The 19,189-nt window shown below is 46.1% G+C and overlaps 3 protein-coding genes across 3 annotated transcripts in view; 2 read left to right on the top strand and 1 right to left on the bottom strand.

Moving 5' to 3' along the window:
• Positions 1 to 409: 409 nt before the first annotated feature.
• PPP4C (protein phosphatase 4 catalytic subunit) lies at positions 410 to 6,983 on the top strand. The gene is made up of 9 exons (XM_080977273.1): positions 410 to 559; positions 2,142 to 2,247; positions 2,357 to 2,408; positions 3,213 to 3,263; positions 3,361 to 3,462; positions 3,599 to 3,772; positions 4,062 to 4,188; positions 5,041 to 5,230; positions 5,409 to 6,983. The coding sequence occupies exons 2-9, from the start codon at positions 2,150 to 2,152 to the stop codon at positions 5,536 to 5,538; spliced, it is 924 nt and encodes a 307-aa protein (XP_080833399.1). The 5' UTR covers positions 410 to 559; positions 2,142 to 2,149; the 3' UTR covers positions 5,539 to 6,983.
• A 596-nt stretch (positions 6,984 to 7,579) lies between these two features.
• TBX6 (T-box transcription factor 6) lies at positions 7,580 to 17,841 on the bottom strand. The gene is made up of 8 exons (XM_080976392.1): positions 17,333 to 17,841; positions 16,071 to 16,299; positions 14,876 to 15,143; positions 13,952 to 14,095; positions 11,527 to 11,597; positions 11,033 to 11,100; positions 10,170 to 10,362; positions 7,580 to 7,992 (listed from the first exon to the last, which is right to left on the bottom strand). Exons 1-8 carry the CDS (start codon positions 17,454 to 17,456, stop codon positions 7,743 to 7,745), a joined length of 1,347 nt encoding a protein of 448 aa, XP_080832518.1. The 5' UTR covers positions 17,457 to 17,841; the 3' UTR covers positions 7,580 to 7,742.
• The window catches only part of CORO1A (coronin 1A), a 77,372-nt gene continuing 72,279 nt past the window's right edge, over positions 14,097 to 19,189 (top strand). The window contains exon 1 of the mRNA XM_080976391.1: positions 14,097 to 14,121. The gene's annotated coding sequence lies outside the window, so the exon portion shown is untranslated. The remainder of the gene's footprint in view (positions 14,122 to 19,189) is intronic.

The raw sequence follows: 19,189 nt of genomic DNA, 5'->3' as shown, positions 1-19,189 counted from the left end.
TCGTTCTCGACCCCCTTAGCTACGTGCAAACACCTTGTGAAGTGCTGTCTAACTAATACAATGTTCATATTTAAAAGGGATGCGCGTCAATTAAATAGTAATTGGGGGTGTTATTGGGTTATTGTTCTTATTTTGATTTTATATATTGTGATTTTTTTTTGTGTGAACGCCCTGAGACCTCCGGGTATAGGGCGGTATATATTCAAAAAATAAAATAAAATAAAATAAAAAAGGTTCCCCCCCACGATTTCCGTCACTTCCGGCGGAGTGTCAGCGGCGCCTTTTAAACCCCAGCATGGCCGGCATACTTTTTCCGCCCCGCCCCGCCCTTTTTCGTCACATCCGATGAGTCAAGGTCCCGCCCCTTCAAAGGAATAGCGGAGAGAAGCCCCGCCTCACCTGCGCCCGTTCTTGGTCCTAGAAGGAAGCGGAAGTGACGTCCAGCGCCCAGTAGTTGGTGGGAGAGCCGGAAAGAGAGAGGGGGAGGGGCCGGGCCCGGGAGCCGGAGGGAGCCGCGGAGCAGCCGCCACCGTCGCCGCCGCCGCTACCGGGACCCCAGGTAGGCGCCCGGGAGGTGGGGCGTCCGCGGGGGGAGGGGGAGGCGTCCTGTCCTTTGGCTCCTGGCCGCGGGCGGGGGCGCCGGGGAAAGTTGGTTGCCATAGAGACAGCAGCCCGTGGGCTCGGGAGGGGGAAGAGGGGAGAGTTGTCACCTGGAGGGAGGCTCTGGGCGCTTTTCACAAGCGAGACGGCCAGAGCTTCCTGGGGGAGCGGGACTGGTGGGGCCCATGAGGAGGAGGAGGGGAAAAGAGGGGCTTCTCTCCCCTCAAGCTCATGGAGGGGGCAGGCGTCGCCCTGTCTTGGGGGTGTCCAACTTCGTGGAGTGAGGTGTTTTATGTTTTTCCCCCGAAAGGAGGGCGTTTTGGAAAGGGATGGGCGTGGGGTGGAAGGTGGCCCTTCTGAGGGTGCGAGGGAATACAGCAAGTAGCAGCTGGCTGAGTAGGTTTTATTAACTTGCTTGATTTCTTTATATGCAGATTTCCCTTTGCCCTTTTAATGGCGAGTTCAGGGGATATGGGCTCATTTAGAAGCGTGAGGGGGGCAGAGAAGCAAAGATGGGTGCCATGATGGGAAGATCTTAGAGACCTATAGGGTGGCATTGTCATGGTAACAGGAGGTAGTTGGTCATGCTCTGCTCTCTCCTTTGATGTGACTCATCATTCCTTATCTTAAAAAGTTCTGGGTATCATTGGGCAAAGAGATCAGATAGTGAGGTGAGCTTTTTGAATGAGATGGTTGGGTGGAGGCACCTTCTCGTTACTGTTGGATAAGAAAGATGGAAAAGGTGGGAACTTTTTCCTAGGAGATAATCTGCTCACTCTGTTGGTGTTGAAAAGAAGTCCTGGGACGCAACATAAAGATTTCACCACCCTCTCCCCTCAGATAACAGAAGTGTGTAGAACAGTGATCATTGTTTTTATAACAATGCATTTTATTTTACTGCCTTCCAAATGTATACTGTATTGCCTTTTCAGTGTATGAGGCACGGTTTGCACAAATCTTTGGAGAAGCTTGAAAGAGAATGCCTCTGATACCAACAACTTCATATTATCAGAGGGTCTGAAGGCATAGTCCCTTCCAGCACTTTTTAGTAATACACATATATAAATATAATCCAGCTTGGGTTTAATTCACTTTCTTATTAGTTTTTGTTTTGTTACAGTGTGTGAAGTTTCTCCCAGTGTTTCTTTACAGGTGCTTCAGGATAGTATAAGGGGTTTACTATATAGATCAGCCTCCCTTAACCTGGTGTCCTCCAGATGTTTTGGTCTCCTATCAGCCCCAGCCAGCTTGACCAATAGAAATTATAGTCCAGCAAAATTTGGAGAGCACCAGCTTGGGGAAAGCTGATGTAGATTATAAGTCTCTCCCTTACTGATATTCCTTGTGATTCTTCCTATAATAGTAGGAAACAATATAGAGCTGAGGGGCTGTTATTTGATTTTTACTCTCATCCTTTTTGATGGAAATATTTTCTGGGTGTATGTGCTCGATTCTTTCCCCCCATTGTCATCAAAGGTGTATGCCTTGATGTTAAATGTTAATTTTTTAAAAAAAGTTGACTGCAATTCTATTCCTACAAGGGGGCAAGATGGCCGAAATCAGTGACCTTGATCGTCAGATTGAGCAGTTGCGGCGCTGTGAGCTCATCAAGGAGAGCGAGGTCAAAGCCCTCTGTGCCAAGGCCAGGTGAGTGTTGCCTGACATCTATAAGAATACCTGTTCTAAGACTGTAAAATGCAGTCAATTACGGTGTAGAGTGTCTGTGTGAGACACATTTCCTTTTCTTTCTCTGCAGAGAGATCTTGGTGGAAGAAAGCAACGTCCAGAGAGTAGATTCCCCAGTAACAGTGAGTCTTGTTTTTTAGCGAATGTTCATCAGTGTTTGGGGACTCAAATGCTGGCAGCAATAACACCTGAACTTTTTATTTTATCCTTTAAAAAAAATTGCTGTCACAAGGCGTTTTACAAATAAGAAATTGAAGCATGCTGCTGATTTTTTTTTTAAAAAAAACATCCTTTGAAGCAGGTTGAGGGAGGCCAAAGGTGACTTTCCAGGACACTATCTGGCCTCAGAACTATTCCATATGCCATGTTACTGTGTAATATCCTCATGTGTTTTTGCCTCAATTGGAACATGTGCTTGAAATGTAATCATGTCTCTTTCCTGGATGGAAATTTGGTGTGTGTCTGCGTAGGTGTACAAACCTCTTGAGTTTTGCCTGACTGGAATGTAGTCTTGTATAAGAGGTACAAGTCACAGCTGTTTCTCCATCCATTTCTGCCTTTGGCCTCATTCCCTACTAGCAGGCAGAAACTGGACACAGGCCAACAGTGGAATGTGAACAAGGTTCTCCTCTCTTGCCTTAATGAATGAACAGTAACAGAAGAAAAAGAATATCAAAGCACAGCACCTGGATTCTTCTGAAAGTTCCAAAGTTCTTTTGAATAAGAGGAATGACAGAGGGAACACATATTTCCCTGGGGGTGTAGTTTCAAGAATGTTTTGCTATCACCAAAATGCCATGCCCCTGCCTATCTAGCTCTTACTGGTGGGCAGAGAGAAGGGCCTTGGTCTTTCAGATACACTGGACTAGGTATGATAGTAGTAATAGCCACCTTGAGAACATTAAAGAGTTCCATATTCTTTCCAGGTTTGTGGGGATATCCATGGCCAGTTCTATGACCTTAAAGAGCTCTTCAGGGTGAGTACTGCTCAGCCATCCAATTCCAGTGCCCAATTTCAGCTTTCAAGCTCTCCTGGGACAATATATTTACATGCCCTTTCTTTCTCTCCTGCAGGTGGGTGGTGATGTGCCTGAGACCAACTATCTCTTCATGGGTGACTTTGTCGACCGTGGCTTCTACAGTGTTGAAACATTCTTACTACTGCTGGCGCTCAAGGTTAGGAACGACCCTTGCCCCTCATGAATCCAAGGATGCTTTCCTTGTTCTACCTGAACAGAGATGTTGGGAATTCTGGGTTATATAACATTCCCATGTCTGTGGTTTATGCCGGTTTGGTTGTTTTCTCTTACAGGTCCGGTACCCTGACAGGATCACCCTGATCCGTGGCAACCATGAGAGCAGACAGATCACCCAGGTATATGGCTTTTACGATGAGTGCCTGAGGAAATACGGCTCTGTCACTGTTTGGCGCTACTGCACTGAGATCTTTGACTACCTCAGCCTCTCTGCTATCATTGATGGCAAGGTAAGCATGCTGTGTGTGTTTATGATGGTAGGAGCATTTGAGAAAGAGTGTGTGCACCCCATCACTGTGTGCAGGGCTTTCCAGAGTACTAGAGGCCCTGTTCCTGTGGCAAGGGCCTTACAGCCTAAAAGAACACTTAGGTTTTCTGGTGTGAGAATAGAGTGCAACAGTTAGACTAAAGTGGGAAGACAACAGCATGAGTTTTAATGTGGTGGGCAGGGAGGTGCTGTTTGGCCCTAGAACTTCTACATGCATCTTTCCAAATGCACACATTCCTTTTCTGTTGCAGATTTTCTGTGTCCATGGTGGTCTGTCCCCATCCATCCAGACACTGGATCAGATTCGAACGATAGATCGCAAACAGGAGGTTCCTCATGATGGTCCCATGTGTGATCTTCTTTGGTCTGACCCTGAAGGTATATTTGTGCATGGAGTGGGGTGGTTTTGTGTATGTGTGTGTGTGTGTGCCATGCATGAAGGAGAAAGGAATCTTTGCGTGTTGCAGCTGGTTAAGATGGTAATAGTATTTGTTCCAGGAAAAGTTTAATAGGTTAAACAGTATTAGGAGTAGAGCGTACCAGGAAGAGCCGTGTAGCCCAAGTAGAAGAGCGTTGAGCCTTTAATTATGGCTTAAAATTGCACTGAAACCGAAAGAGGCGGAGTCTGTTACCAAGAGGTCCCCAGCAACTTTGATCTGACCTTGTACTTCTGTACAAGCTGCTAAAGAGAGATCACAATTGATACAATGGAGTTCTGAGCACTCCGTGGAACTTATTTAATGAATCTGTCCTGTGTTTTTAGTTCTTTATGTTGTAAGGGAATGAATAGGGTCTCACTTATTGGAAGGCAGAGGATGCTATAGTCTCTGTGGGTTTAATGCACGATAAACTGCACAGTGAGCTAAAGGAATATTTGTTTATTTGTTTTTGTTTTAAAGCTTCTATTTCTTTTACTGCTTAGTGCAGTATTCCAAAAATCTCTAAAACAAGAACCTTTGAGTCTTTGATCTAAAGAAGATCAGGTATTTTCTGCCCCCATCGTTTCATCTCACTCTGGTTCTTTTTAAAAGGGGTTGACTGGTAAAAATGGACGTGGAGCAGCCTAAGCTGGGTGGGGTGAGGGCTTTATATGAAATCCTACCTCTTGGCCAATTGCTGATCAGCTTTGTTCTATAAGTTCATCAAGAGCAGCTGCCCTTTCCCCTAGTCGATCATGCCTGGTACTTTGTTTCCTTTGTGTTGTAAGCCCAGCTTTTCTGTCCTTTGCAGATACCACAGGCTGGGGGGTGAGCCCACGAGGTGCCGGCTACTTATTCGGCAGCGACGTGGTGGCGCAATTCAACGCGGCGAATGACATTGACATGATCTGTCGAGCGCATCAGCTGGTCATGGAGGGGTACAAGTGGCACTTCAACGAAACAGTTCTTACTGTGTGGTCAGCTCCCAACTACTGCTACCGGTGAGGAGACAGAAGGGATGGGTGTGGAATAGCGGGCAGATATGGCAAGCCTAGCACTGTGTACCGTTTGAGCTGTGTGGCATATAGGAGGGATTGCAGGGTCAGTCTGTGTGGAAGGGTGGCATTGATGAAACTGGAGGCATCCCATTGTGACCCTTCTCCTCTGCTCTGCACACAGCTGTGGGAATGTGGCAGCCATCCTGGAACTGGATGAACACCTTCAGAAGGAATTTATTATCTTTGAAGCTGCCCCCCAAGAAACTCGAGGCATCCCGTCTAAGAAGCCTGTTGCGGACTACTTCCTGTGAATGCTTCTTCCATCTCCCCCCACCCTCCCCTCGTGCGGCTTCTGTTTTTCTTGTCCTGGCTGGGGTGGGCAGCCTCTTTGAAGTTTGGCAGGGTTCAGGTCTCTTCTCCCCCCCCCCCCCCGCCCCACTTCATTCCCCTTGCCCAATAAACCCTCAGTTCTGGACCCCTTAGACTGAATTGGCCATCTTTTTCCACACTACTGAATTCCAGCCAGTCGCTTTATAGTCTCTTCAGGGCTGCCCTAATTTTTATTCTCCGCCCGAAACACATTTTTGGGACCTCTGGTCATTGAAAAACCTAGAACTCTGTTGATCTCGGATCACTCCAGGCGAAACGGGGGGAAAAGGTCAACCCAGAAATGGAGAGAAGCTGTAGATCTTCAGAGTTCTATGGTTTTCTAGGGGCGCAGCTGACAGCCTCCCAGCCTAGTTCTCTAGCTCATCTGCAGTGCGACTGGAAATTATTTATAGAGGATGTATCAGATGGAGAGAACTGGACTTGGAAATAAAGAGGAAACCAGTGACCAAAGAATATCTGCAACTGTTAGGAGGATGAGGTCTCTGGACTAGTTCTCTGCTTCTGCGTCACTTAGGTGCTTCCTGGTTTAACTCTTTTTTTAAACAAAAATATTTTTACTTTTTGGTCAGCTGATCTTTGAACTCCGGTTTTGGTGCCATTCCATAGCATTTAAGCAGAGAATAGGAAGTGCTTCAAACCTTGCTGTGTCTGGTTGCTGGAAGACCTAGAACGGTGGTTTCTTCGCACTTCGGTGTATAGTCTGCTTGAGCTACATGGAATAGATGAACATAGACTGGGAAGTGGTTCCTCTGTGTGCCGCCATATCTCATTCCCACTTTCCTCAAACATTTATTGGCCACTGGAAGGTTAAACTGTCCCCACCTTTTTGCCAGACTTTGCAAAAAATAATAATAATTAAAATAAAGTAGACTTTCTGGTCACTGGAGGATGCAAATGCTTTATGAAATCCATTTAAAAATTTTTGTGGTGGATTTATTAAATGTATTATTGGCAAATCTATATCCTGTTTATCCCCCTCCCTGCCGCTCCTTCTCCTTGAGTGGGGAGACTGGGACCATATCACGCTAGTTAATTTGACCAATGGGGCGTGTTCTCTGTCTCTCTCCATCCCTCCATATCCTACCCCCTGTGGGGTTGGTGTATCCAAATCCCACCCACCACAGGGTCAAAATCTCCCACCCCCTCCCCTTTATTCCTGTGAAGGGATACTCACATTCAATCCAGATATCTACTTAGAGTTAGAAGGGGAAGGTGGAACTTCCTGCCACTTTTCTTACGTCTAGGAGTGCTTTCCCCTCCGATGATCTGTCTCTTGCTCTAATTTTATTTTGTTTTCATTTTGGGTTTTTTCCTATTTACAACTTTTAGATAAAAAAATTCTAATAAAACAAAAAAAAAAAATTGACATTTTGTACATTGCGTATTTCTGTGGCCACCTGGTTTGTGAGCAGGGTGCATGTTGAAATCTGCCAGATCCTGGGCAGGTGTGGGTGTCCTCCTTGTCATTCCTTACCTCCCAAACCTGCTTGGCTCCTGCAAAGAGTGGAGGATGAGATGAGCTCCATACTTTCACTCTTGGGGAGTGTTTCCACTTCCTTTATTGAGTTGAAGCTGACGGAATATAGGGTCAAGTAATCTTCACGGCCTTCAATCATGCCACAGGGAGAATCTGTCTACCTCGGAGCCTGTTATCTAATATACGATACTACTACTTCCTACATTTTTTACAAACGAGTTTCTCACTTGATGGTGCTGCTTCTCGAGGCAGGTTGGTGCTACACACACCCATCAATACTTCCTGACCCAAAACTGCTCTGCAACTGAGAACTGCCCCAATTTATTTAACCTGTTTTGGTGAGATGTCTTAAAAGGATCTGCTGATGCCTTCTGACGTATAACTTAAAACCAGTCAAGCTGTCTGGCAGAGCAGAAATCTAGGCTGGAATTTCAGAATTCTAGCTTGCTTAAATATGTCATGGAAGAAAACAGACGTACACTATGTTATGACCTTAAAAATGTTTAATTATAAGACAGGCAGGATACAGACAAGTTTACCCTTCCCAACATGGACAGTAATAAAGAAAGAGGGAAAGCCATGAAATCTAGCAGGGGAAACAGAATACCTAGAAGACAGGAATTCCAGGGTTTGTGGGAGGAGCAAGAGTTAGAGCATAGGTGGCTGAGAGCCAGGATAGCCAGAGGGGGGCCCATAGACACGAGGTGGAGGCGGGTAGGGTGCGAAGCTGAATTTGAAAGGGGGAAAGGAGGAGGTATCAGGAGGTTCTGTTCCCCCAAGGAAAGGAATAATATCCAGCCCATTCCAACTCGCCGGGAGCATAGGTCTGAAATCAGATTGCTCGGGAGGTGACTTGGTAGTTGGGGATGATGGAGGAGCTGCCATTTCTTGATTTGGGCTGTGGGGGAAAGATGAGGGGTAAGTCAAACACTGATAAAAGTGCAGGTGGCCCCCCTTTGAGTGGCTTGACATGACCAACCTTCCAATTGCGTGTATCTGCCCAACTCCGTCTCCCCACAGACAGCTATAGTTTTCTTTATTCTACTGGTTCTAGCTTCCCCATAGATAATGCTACAGCCCTGAATGTCTTTTCTGCATCCTCGCCTTGCATATTCTTCCTGTTAAATGTCATATTGTGCGGGACGTTGGCCACAGTAATCAGTACATGGTTAATTCTGGTTCTACCACAGAATGGCCTTGGTAAGGGCCAAACACCTTTCTCAGTTAGCGATTTCTGCACTGGGTTGGGTTCAGAGACTCCGCCATTGCATGCAGCTGGTGACAATTTGTGGCTGCTCTCTGTTACGGATCAAGCACTAGCATAAGAAGTAAAGTGGTGTTTCCTCACTAAAGGCTGCAGGTTATCTATTTGTGTAGGTTTTTAAGAGATTGCTCGAGTGGCTTTTTTCATCATGGGCATGACCCTTGCTTTGTAACTTGCTTTACAACTGTATCTTCCAGTAAGTTAAATGTTGGTTAGCAGCTACTCTGGTATGTCAGGCAGACTTCTACTTACTTTTAAAAGTTTTCAACTGGCACAAGTACATTTATTTGTTCAACACACCCCAAAAAAGGGGGGGAGTGGGGAACATCACAGCTGGTAGCCAACTGCTAACTAGAGAGGGCAACACCTATTTTCAGACTAAAAAGCAAAGTGAACTTACAAATATGCTAAAGACATTTCCCTCCCCCCAGAAGCCTCTTGGCACTTGTAATGCCCTGGAGACAGGGTGGCCATGACAGTGCCCTGCTGATATTACTGAACTCCCATCTCCCATCAGCCCCAGTCAGCATGGCCAATGGTCCGTGAGGAGGGAAGTTGTAGACCATAGCATATGGAGGGCACCATGTTGGCTAATGTTTAGAGTACAGTGGTACCTCAGGTTACAGACGCTTCAGGTTACAGACTCCGCTAACCCAGAAATAGTACCTTGGGTTAAGAACTTCGCTTCAGGATGAGAACAGAAATCACATGGTGGTGGCGCGGCGGCAGCGGGAGGCCCCATTAGCTAAAGTGGTACCTCAGGTTAAGAACAGTTTCAGGTTAAGAACGGACCTCCGGAATGAATTAAGTTCTTAACCTGAGGTACCACTGTACAGCGCAGTCTTTGCCAGGTGCAGCTGCAGCAATTCTCAAAGTAAAATTTGGACAATGGGCACATAGAATCATAGAAGTGTTGAGTTGGAAGGGACCTTGAGGGCCCTCTGCAATTCAGGAATCTTTTGTCCAACATGGGGCTCAAACCCACAACCCTGAGAATAAGAGTCTTGTGCTCTACTGACTTGTTTTCAATGCCACGATGTAGCTGTACAGTGGTACCTCGCAAGACGAATGCCTCGCAAGACAAAAAACTCGCTAGATGAAAGGGTTTTTTGTTTTTTGAGCTGCTTCGCAATACGATTTTCCCTATGGGCTTGCTTCGCAAGACGGAAACGTCTTGGAAGTTTGTTTCCTTTTTCTTAACACCGTTAATACAGTTGCGACTTGACTTCCAGGAGCAACTCATAGAATGCGGTGTGGTAGCCTTTTTTGAGGTTTTTAAAGACTTTGGTGATTTTTGAAGCTTTTCCAAAACTTTCCCGACGCCGTGCTTCGCAAGACGAAAAAAATCGCAAGATGACAAAACTCGTGGAACGAATTAATTTCGTCTTCCGAGGCACCACTGTAGATAATTCCAGTTACAGTGGTACCTTGGTTCTCGAACTTAATTTGTTCCAGAAGTCTGTTCATGCCATAAAAAGGAAAAAGTGCCTATTGCCAAGTGGGTTTTTTTGTTTTGTTTTGTTCCCTCTGGCAAAGGTTCTTCAACGTATTAAGCGTGGCAAGAAATCAGAGCACTTCAAATTATTGCCTGGGTATCTTAAATGCTGTGAGGGTGCTTTCAAATCAGCCCTACCCCTCTAAAAACATTTATACCTGTTTATACCCTAGGACAGGGTTTATTCAGCCACCAAAGGAAACCTGAACACCAGGGTTGATTCAGATCACCCAGGGATGCTCCACACTTATTTTACAAAGGCAGAAGTTTGGCAACACAGCTCTAGAACTCGAGGAACGTGACATGGCTGGCTCACCTGCCGTAGGGTGAGGATGCCCCCCGCAAGCCATGGAAGGCGGCTGGGTGCTGCACATAAGCCTCTGCTCCGCTGGGATTGATCCCTGCAGTGGGGTAGAAGGAGCAAGAAGGGTGTGGAAGCGCAGGTGGTGGTTGCTGCTCCAGAGGTGTCTCCTCTGTCAAGGTGGAGTCGCAGGGGCCTTTCTTGCTCTCTAGGTGGAGGCGAAGTGCAGGTAGGGGAGGAAAAGCAGGCAGAAGGTTATATAATGGGAAAGGGGAATAATAAAACAGGATTCGTATGGATTTAGAAAGCACATAAATGTGGCATAGGAGGGAACCTCTAGGGACATATACAACTTTAAAAAAAAATATCCAAAATAACAGGTTCTCTGGAATGTTGTCTGAAATAAAGAGGCAATTCATTATAGTACCAGGGGTTGTGACCTTTTCAGGTAAGGGCCCTCTAGCAAGTTTGTGCTATCAAGACAGAGCAGGGTGTGATTGTAATTGTGGGGAAAGACAATTCAGAGGAGGCAAAAATATGAAACAGCAGGTATAATTTAAGGAGTTATAGGACTTGGGGTGAGGGAAGTGATGGGATGTTGTGGCGGGGGTCGCAAAAGTCAAGCAGTGAAAGGAAGCAAAAGGTGGCCATTGTATGTGGCATTGTAAGAAATGGATATACATAGGGCAGTGAGTAGCTACCAAGAGTTAAGGATGGTGAGGAGGCCCACAGAGTATCCACTTAAATGATCCTCACTTTGTTTAATGATGTCTGGAGAGAAATGTTGTGTTTTGCTTTTAAAGCGGTGGGAGGAGACAGAGACCAGACAATGTCTTACGAAGCTAAGCGACAGAATAAGGTATGTTTCTTTCTCTTACCATTTTCCCCCATGTTGGCTTCACATTCATTTGCCTTCATTTTCCTCTTGATTCGGGCCTCGCGCTCCCTAAATTTTGTAAGGGGGACCATAATAAGATGTGGAAAAGCAATGTTAGAAGCCAGGGGCAGACTGTAATAATATGGTGCCCTGAGCAAGGACAAAATCCCCCCTCCTTCTAATATTTCTTATTTTCTCAATAATTCATTTTGGTATGGTTGCTTTTTTAATGGATGGTCTCAGCAGGTATAAATTTAGTAGTAGCAGTTGTTATGAGCCCATTCATCTTGGCACCCTGTGATTCTCCAGCCCAGGGAAGTGCAGTATTTCTCCAGTGAGGACAAGCCCATCTCTTTATGGTCTACGCCCCCCCCCCCCGCCCCCGTCCGTCAGTGGCAAACATTTTGGGAAGGGAATCACTGCTGCCAGCTAATATGAGGGCTGAAATAGCTCCTCTCTACGGCATTGACATCTTTCCTGATCGGGTCAGTTCACCTTTTGCTGTTCATGCCATTCTCCCGGAAGCCCTTTGCGAAAGGGTTGCTCTCTATCTTCATCTGAGTGATCTGGGAGGGGAGGAAACAGGAAAATGTTAGGTAGGCAATTGAAAGGGTATGATTAGATGTGTATGCACATATATTTTTATGTTTTCTGAGATTTGTTTTAGCGTGCGAGCACAGATATATGATCAATCTTTCCACTTTTGTATTATGTTTTCAAAAATAATAGAATACTGGCATATGCTGACAGCATATTCAAGTTCCAGAACCTAGAGCAAAACTTTTGCATGGGCTTCTGTAATAGAGAAGGAGACAGTCAACAAAGCCAGCTCTCCTAAACACCTCTCTTCCTACTCTTGCTGGTACTAGTTCTTACCTAGATGTGAGCTGATTGTCGTGTTACTGTTTTTTCCAGGTTTGGGGCTATATATATATATATACAGTGTTTTTTTCTGGGGGTACGCAGGGGTACGCATACTCATAAACATTTTGTGAATCTAAGTTTGGCCTCATTGAGGGGCAGTATTTCAATATAAGTAGGAAAATGAGAGTACCCCTAAACATTTTTTTAAGCTCTCTCTCTCTCTTTCTATCTATATATCTATATCTATATCTATATCTATATCTATATCTATATCTATATCTATATCTATATCTATCTATATCTATATCTATATCATCTATATCTATATCTGTCTGTCTGAACTGTTCGAAGTGGGTATGCGTGCAAAATAGCTTTTAACCAATCTAGTGCTCTTCAGAAGTATTGGGCTACAACTCCCATCAGCCCAGGCCGGCACATAATGGGAGGGATGAGACAGAAGAACTATTTTAAGACCGGAGGAGGGATATATAGTGCAATAGCTATTGTAGACCCTGTGTGAGAGTAGAGGAATTGCACTTAATAATAATTTTGTTAAGGGATATTAAGGTCCAAGGAAATGGTTAAATAACAGAGAAGCTGAATTTGTGTGTGGGGGGGTATATTTTAGGGCAGAAACTTACAAAGGAATATCGCAAAACATGGAAAGACTCCCAATGAAAAGTAAAGGCTCTGACTGAGTAGAGGACAGGATATTTTGGTTGAGAGGTATGAAGAGCTATTCAAAAGTGGAAAGAAACACAGGAGTGGAGTAATAAATAAGGACACATAGGGGAGTTACAAAATGATGAGGGCTGCACAGGCCCATGCAGAGGTGGAAGGGCACCATTCAGCATGAGGTGAAAGGTTGTGGAGTGAAGGGATATGGTCAGGAGGAGAAAGGAGCTGAGGTGATTTAGAGGTGGAAGAATCCTGAGGAGAAGCCATTGTGTTCTAGCTGTAATGGCATCAAGAGATGTGGGTGAGCAAGTGAAGAAGGGAGGCCTCAGGCCTGAGTTTTATGGAGGTGGACAAGTGGGGGAAGAGAGCTTCATAGGAAGGCGGAGGGCGTCAACAATCCCAGATTCATGGAGGTAAGTGAAATGTAAGGTTTGCCCCATGTCACAGAGATGCAAAAAAAAGTGTGGGGGGGGGGGAATATATTTTTGCAGCACTATTTAAAAGGAAAAGTGTCACATGAGGGGGCAAAGGGATATGGCCAGAGAAAAGGAAAACAGGCCATTTTAGTGACGTAGAAATGCTCAGGGAAGGTCAGCGGAGTTCCAAAATGTGCAGTGTTGGAATGGTTTTTAGTTTGCTGTGATTTTTCCTGCTGTATTGATAGTGAGTCGCATGGGATTAAATTGAAAGCGAAGTCACTTAGGATCCCTTGTGCCTGCCCCTCTGGACATGGGGTTCGGTTGCTACTTAGAAGTGAGGGGAAAATGCTGTGTGTGTGTGTGTGTGTGTGTGTGTGTGTGTGTGTGTAAAACCCTTGTGAAAACAGAGGCATCTTCTTGCCACACTTCCACAAAATAGCGGTGGTGGTTCAGGAATATGTTGATGGATTAATATTTGTGCCAATTCCAGAGTGTCTCTAAGGAAATGAGCATTGGAAGGCTGCCATTTCTGGAGCTTGGTGAAAAGAACAGGCACAAAAAATAATATGGAGTGGGGTGTTGGTCTCACAGAAAGCTAAATTAACTTTCTGGGGAGGGTCTCCTGTGCTATTTATCTAAAATGAAGCTCTGTCTCACATTTGTGCTTCTATTCTAAACACATTTCCTCTGAAGTCCTTTAGAATTTGACGGAGTTGATGTTCGCCTGAGAATTCTCAGGACTGCTGCCTTTTTTTAATGGCCAGTTTTTGATTTGATTATCATTTGCTGATGAAAAAAAGTGCCTTTCCTTCAGGGATAAGCAATGGGGGGGGGGGGAGTGAGGGCGGGAAATGGATAAATCATTTGTCCAAGGTGACACATCCCTGCTTCCTGCCACCAATGGGGAAGGGCCTTTTAGATGCAAATATTAAATTTATAACAGCGGCCTTGTTTCTCACCTGTGGGTTCTGGTAGGCCGTGACAGTCAGAAACTGGGTCTCGGGAAAGGTGAAGGAAGCGCAGCCACTGCCTGCCCCACGGCGTCCTCCGGCTCCAACCACATGTATCCTCGGCTGGTAACGGTGCATGGAGTGAACAATCAGCTGAGAAGGGGGTGCAAGAGCCAGAGGTGAGTCATATTATCTGTTTACTTGTCCAAACAGTTTTTCCTACCATATTTCATTTTTAATGCAAACAGATATTTTAGCTCCTGTTGTAGTCAGGGCCAGTGTAAATTCTGTGAATCTGCCCAAAGCACAGGCTTTTTTATGTTAAATTGCAGGATTCACTCGCATGAGAATCTCTGTTTCACCGTACATTAAGAAGGACAGCAAGATTCTAGTCCTTATGGCTACATAATGAGGTTTCAGTCCCTGGTGAAATCACATGGACTGAGTAGACTTCTAATGATCCAAATATGGGGCTTCAGGGAGCTGCATAGTTACTTGCCCTTTCTCATGAATGATGGGAGCAAAATAAATTATGCACAGAATCACAGAATTGTAGAGTTGGAAGGGACCCCGAGGGTCATCTAGTCCGACCCCCTTCCATTCTGGAATCTCAACTACAGCATACATGAGAGAGAAAGCAACATATCTATTGTGTTTAGTTTATATAATTTGCAGACGATGTAGAATTTCAGAATGCTGGAGGAGATTTTATTTTAAGCACAAATTGTACAAAACCCTGGGTATGCCTCTTTGCTATATAACCCATAGCCATAATCCATTATTGTTAGCAATCTGAACCGCCAAATATCTGTTAGTGCCATTCTTTTAACCCATTTTTCCCTTGAGGTGCTCAGAGCATTCCCTACAGCTATATTCCTTTCCACTTAATATCCTATGCCTCATGCCCAAAGTGCCCTTTCCCCCTGGCCATACATGTCCATGGGGATCCAGTGTGTTGTTGGTGAGCTTGAGCCGGTGGAAGGATACAGGTTGGCGCATCCAGTGGGCGCCTGATGCAGGCGAGTCGGGGTGGATGTAGACCCTGTCTGGCGGGGGCAGTTCAGCCTTGCCACTGGCGTCCCACCGCTTGCCATGCCATTTGTACCGGGAGCTGCCCACTGGGACCACATCCACTAGCAGCAGGTACTTGGCTTCAGGATCCAGTCCTGTTACTGAAACTTTCAGCTGTGGAAACATCCGCCTGCAAAGTTGATTAAAAATGTGGGTTAGAATATTTTAACTGGGCAGGCAGCGGTTGGGGGGGGGGGAGAGGTTTCATCAGTGAGACATAACAAAAGGCAGGGGGAAGAATAGGACCACCACTTACTCCTGCTGCCGCCACCACCCTCAGCAGTAGTTGGCACAAATTATTATTTTTTTTTCCATTTTTGATGCTGACAAATTCAGAAAAATAAAAGAGCAGGGTGAGTGATCCTGTCATACTGGACATCTATGTACAGGGAAAAGTGAAGAAGATTAACAGTTCCTGATGATATATATCCCATCTCAGTACTAAGTTCCATACAACACAGCGGAAACTCCCTAAAATTGTTTCAGTGTGCATATATATGCCTCTGACATGAAGGTTCCATTAGTTGCAGATAGTTGTATTCTGTGTGTGTGTCTAAGTCTAAGTGTCTAATCTTTCCAAAGTCATCTCAGATCATCATCACATCATGTGGCATTGAATCCCATGGATTAATTCTGGGAAATGTGAATAAGTTATTTCGTCTTTTGTGTGCTTTGAATGTACTGTCAATCATTTCATTTTGATGACACTTCCCCCCAGGATCTAGTATGGAACTTACAGGAGGGATGAAGGAAATAGAGAGCTATGTTTATCAGCCTCAAATAAATCTAAACTCTAAACTCTAAAGATAAAGGGTCAGGGGTCTCCTTACCTTTACCTTTAATCTTCCCTGATTCTGAGTTTCTTGAGCAGTGCTGTAATTTCTAAGGAGAAAGGGGATATTCACTGGCTCTGATTACTCAGTACTGGGGAAGATGCAGTCCACATTGGTTCAGAAGCATTGGTTTTGCATGTGGCTGGGAAATCACTAGCACTGGGACAAGGTTCTGGAGCTCAAGGTCCACTTTTTTCTCTTTTACCTCCTGCTTGGCATCTCACCTGCCTGCCTTGGTGATGATCATCTCTGTACCAATCCCACTGAAACGCTTCCAAAGTTCTCCATTCTCCAGGCTCATCCGTACTCCCGGGGGTAGGCGTGTAGTTGGTGGGGGGCCGGATGGGAGAGGCTGGCCTGACCCATAAGGGAGGCCAGGAGCAGAGGGCAGGAGGCGCCCTGGGGGTTCCAACCCAGGGAAGAAGCTATCCAGCTTAGGGGCAGCATCAAGGTCTGGCGGCAGGGAAGAGAAGAGAAGGGAACAAGTCAGAAAAGAGGGCTGGTGGAGCTGAGGGATATTGGTTGAGCTGGGGGGGGGCGGGAAAGACAGGGGCTTGCAGGCAAGACTGAGGGGCTTCATCCCAGGAATTTGTCACCCTCCTGCTGGTTTCCGCCTGTTTGCTCCCCCCTCTCATCCCCTCCGACCAGTTGGTCTTGGGTGCTAAAAGTCCAGCTGATGTGGGGAGCAGGAAGCAAGCAATGGAATTTATGTGAATTTTGCATTTCTTCTGTCCCAGCCTGCCCTCCCACTGGCCTGTTAAACCCACAACTGCTTTCTTCTTTTCTGGGTACCACTGAGTCCTACTCATGCCCCTCCTTTGGGTACCTGCTGTCAGCCTTCCTGTTGTCCCCCCCCCCCCCCCCGCCTTCAGATTCTAAGTCCTACATTTCTCCCAGAGCATAAAGCAACTCTGGCCTCCAAATCCCTTTGCCCCATTCAACCATCTCTGAGAATTCACCAGTCTTGGTTCCCACCCAGTCCCCATTCTGTTCTATCCCACTTCTCTCCTGCCAAGCACAGAAGTCCTGGATTGCAGACTTCCCCCTCCCCTTTCTCTAAACCACTCTCCCTCCCAAAGAACCTGGAAGTCCTCCTTATTATAGTTCCGTCTGCTCTAATCTCTTAACACATTGCAACTCCAGCCCACCCCCATTCTAAAAAATCCCACAAACTGTGGCTCTCATATGTTTCTGTCCTTTTATCCCACCCTTCTTCCAAGGAGTCTAAGGAAGCACATGCGGTCTTCTTCCTCAACAACCATGTAAGGTAGGTTATATTAGAATGAGACATGGTGACTGGCCCAGCATCAGCCAGTGTGGCTGAAATGAGGATGCACTTCAGCTCAGTCAACATTTTTGGTATGTGATTGCTCCTTTACTCACCCTTGTAATCTTACTTTGGCTTTTAATTTCCCTCCCCCTCCCCCTCCCCCTCTCCCACCACCTCCACCACCACCTTCCCCACCATCATATCCCAATTTCTCACCTGGATATCTGAAGGCTTCATATTGAGGTGCCTGACCCTGGGGATACCCAGCCCCGGGAGGCGGGGGAGGTCGCAGAGGATAGGAGCCCCCATACTGTGAGAACATCTCTGTGGGGTGATACATGGGGTGCTGCAGGAAGCCTTGGAGCCAGGACTTCTGGGTTCTCTGGGAAAGGAGTGAGGACCTCGTGGGTTAGAACAGGTGAGACTGGAAGCCAGGGCTCCTGCTTTCTCTGGGTAGGAAGGAAGGTCTAGAGGGTTAGAGGGATGGTGCAAGTCGTAAGGGGACCTCTGGGGGAGTGGGGTGCAGAGTAGGAGCCTGGAAGGAAGGGAGGCTGTTCGGCTAGAGCAGGGTTGAGGGGCTGGGAGCCAGCTTTCCCCGGTTCTGTCTCTGGAGGCAAGTCTGGGATGCATCCACCCTGCAGATCCTCTCTTTCCCTGAGGAGCCCCTGGCTGGGGCTGTATTTATGATTCTGCTAAGACCCTTTGAAGTGAGACCCCAAATGGCACATTCACACCTCAAGAGGGGAGGGGTTTGGGGCTTAAGGCAGGGGAACAAGGGAGAGAAGTAGCAGGGACATATATATTCTCTGTCGCAGGGCGTCCCATCCTTACACACCTCCTAGCTATTTCTGTCAACATTGCTCTATTTTATCCCACTTCCTCCTTCCCTGCTATTTCATCTCTGGCCTGTGTGCTGTCATGCAAGATGTGTGCAGAATCCACTCCCCCCTCCCCATTCCTGTCCAATCCCCACTTCATCTCTTCTGTCCCAATTTAAGCCCCCCCCCATGCCCAGTCCCACCTCAGACTTCATTAAGAACAGTCAGCTGAGTCCCTTTCTGAGCCCACCACTTGATTTCTCCTAATTGCCTAATTAACACCCTTGCTCCAAAGTTTCCTGATTGATCCTGACCTATGGGATCCTTGGTTTACAAGTGGGTGAGGGAGGAGGTGCCATGGTCATTTGTCATCCAGATGTTTTCACAGCTGGACAGGACAGCTGCAAAGGGACTGTCAGATCCTTGGGAGTGCAGAGTAGGTCCTTGAGTTTATATCCACAGTTGGAGAGCCAGGATACCTTGGTTCTCTGGAAGCTCATTGTGGTACAATATTTTCTAAACTGTTAATTTAATTGGTCGTGGAAACTACTATGTGATTGCACACTATAATGGCACAAGTGGAACAGACAGAGGAGTAATTAAGTATTGTGATGCCTCAGGATGTATTATGCCAGGCGTGTCCAAAGTCCGTTTTGGGGGCCTAATCCTGCCCACCAGTCGATTTAATTCAACCCCGTGGCACTTTATCTCCTGGGGTAAAATCCTAAAAAACCCCCAACAACTTCAATCCTAAAAAAACCTCACAACTTTGGGGTAAAATCATAAAAAGGTCAACAACTTTGGTCGGCCCTCACGGCCCTTCACTTCATCAAATCTGGCCCTCTTTGAAAAAAGTTTGCACACCACTGATTATGCTGTTGATGGTAAGATGTATGCATAGCCCTATTCAACAAAAGAGGAGTGTCTGTAATCAACAAGAATGTTCTTTAACAAATCAAAGGTCAAAATTCTGTATTTGTTCACTTTTATGTGTTTTTGTTCTGTCCTTCCACTAAGGAACTTAGGGCAGTGAATAGGGTTGTTTCCCCATGTTTTCTTCAGAAGAGCCCTATGAGGTGGTCAGACCGAGAGGTAATGACTGGCCAAAGGCCACACAGTGAGCTTCATGACTGAGTTGGGGTTTGAACCTGCATCTACCCAGCTCTAGAATAGAATAGAATAGAATAGAATAGAATAGAATAGAATAGAATAGAATAGAATCATAGAGTTGGAAGAGACCACAAGGGCCATTGAG

The sequence above is a fragment of the Podarcis pityusensis genome, assembly GCF_964106645.2.
Source record: "Podarcis pityusensis genome assembly, chromosome: 13".
Classification (NCBI taxonomy): Eukaryota; Metazoa; Chordata; class Lepidosauria; order Squamata; family Lacertidae; genus Podarcis; species Podarcis pityusensis.
Note: the sequence above shows the minus strand (reverse complement) of the source record. Positions and strands in the feature narration are given on the sequence as shown.

Coding starts and splice junctions, on each gene's coding strand:
- PPP4C (XM_080977273.1), top strand. CDS start 2,150: ATGGCCGAAATCAGTGACCTTGATCGTCAGATTGAGCAGTTGCGGCGC. Junction 2,248..2,356: donor GCCCTCTGTGCCAAGGCCAG/GTGAGTGTTGCC, acceptor CTTTCTCTGCAG/AGAGATCTTGGTGGAAGAAA. Junction 4,189..5,040: donor TCTTTGGTCTGACCCTGAAG/GTATATTTGTGC, acceptor TGTCCTTTGCAG/ATACCACAGGCTGGGGGGTG.
- TBX6 (XM_080976392.1), bottom strand. CDS start 17,456: ATGTATCACCCCACAGAGATGTTCTCACAGTATGGGGGCTCCTATCCT. Junction 14,096..14,875: donor CACTGGATCCCCATGGACAT/GTATGGCCAGGG, acceptor CCCCCTTCTCAG/CTGATTGTTCACTCCATGCA. Junction 11,598..13,951: donor CGGCCTACCAGAACCCACAG/GTGAGAAACAAG, acceptor CTCCCCTCCCAG/ATCACTCAGATGAAGATAGA.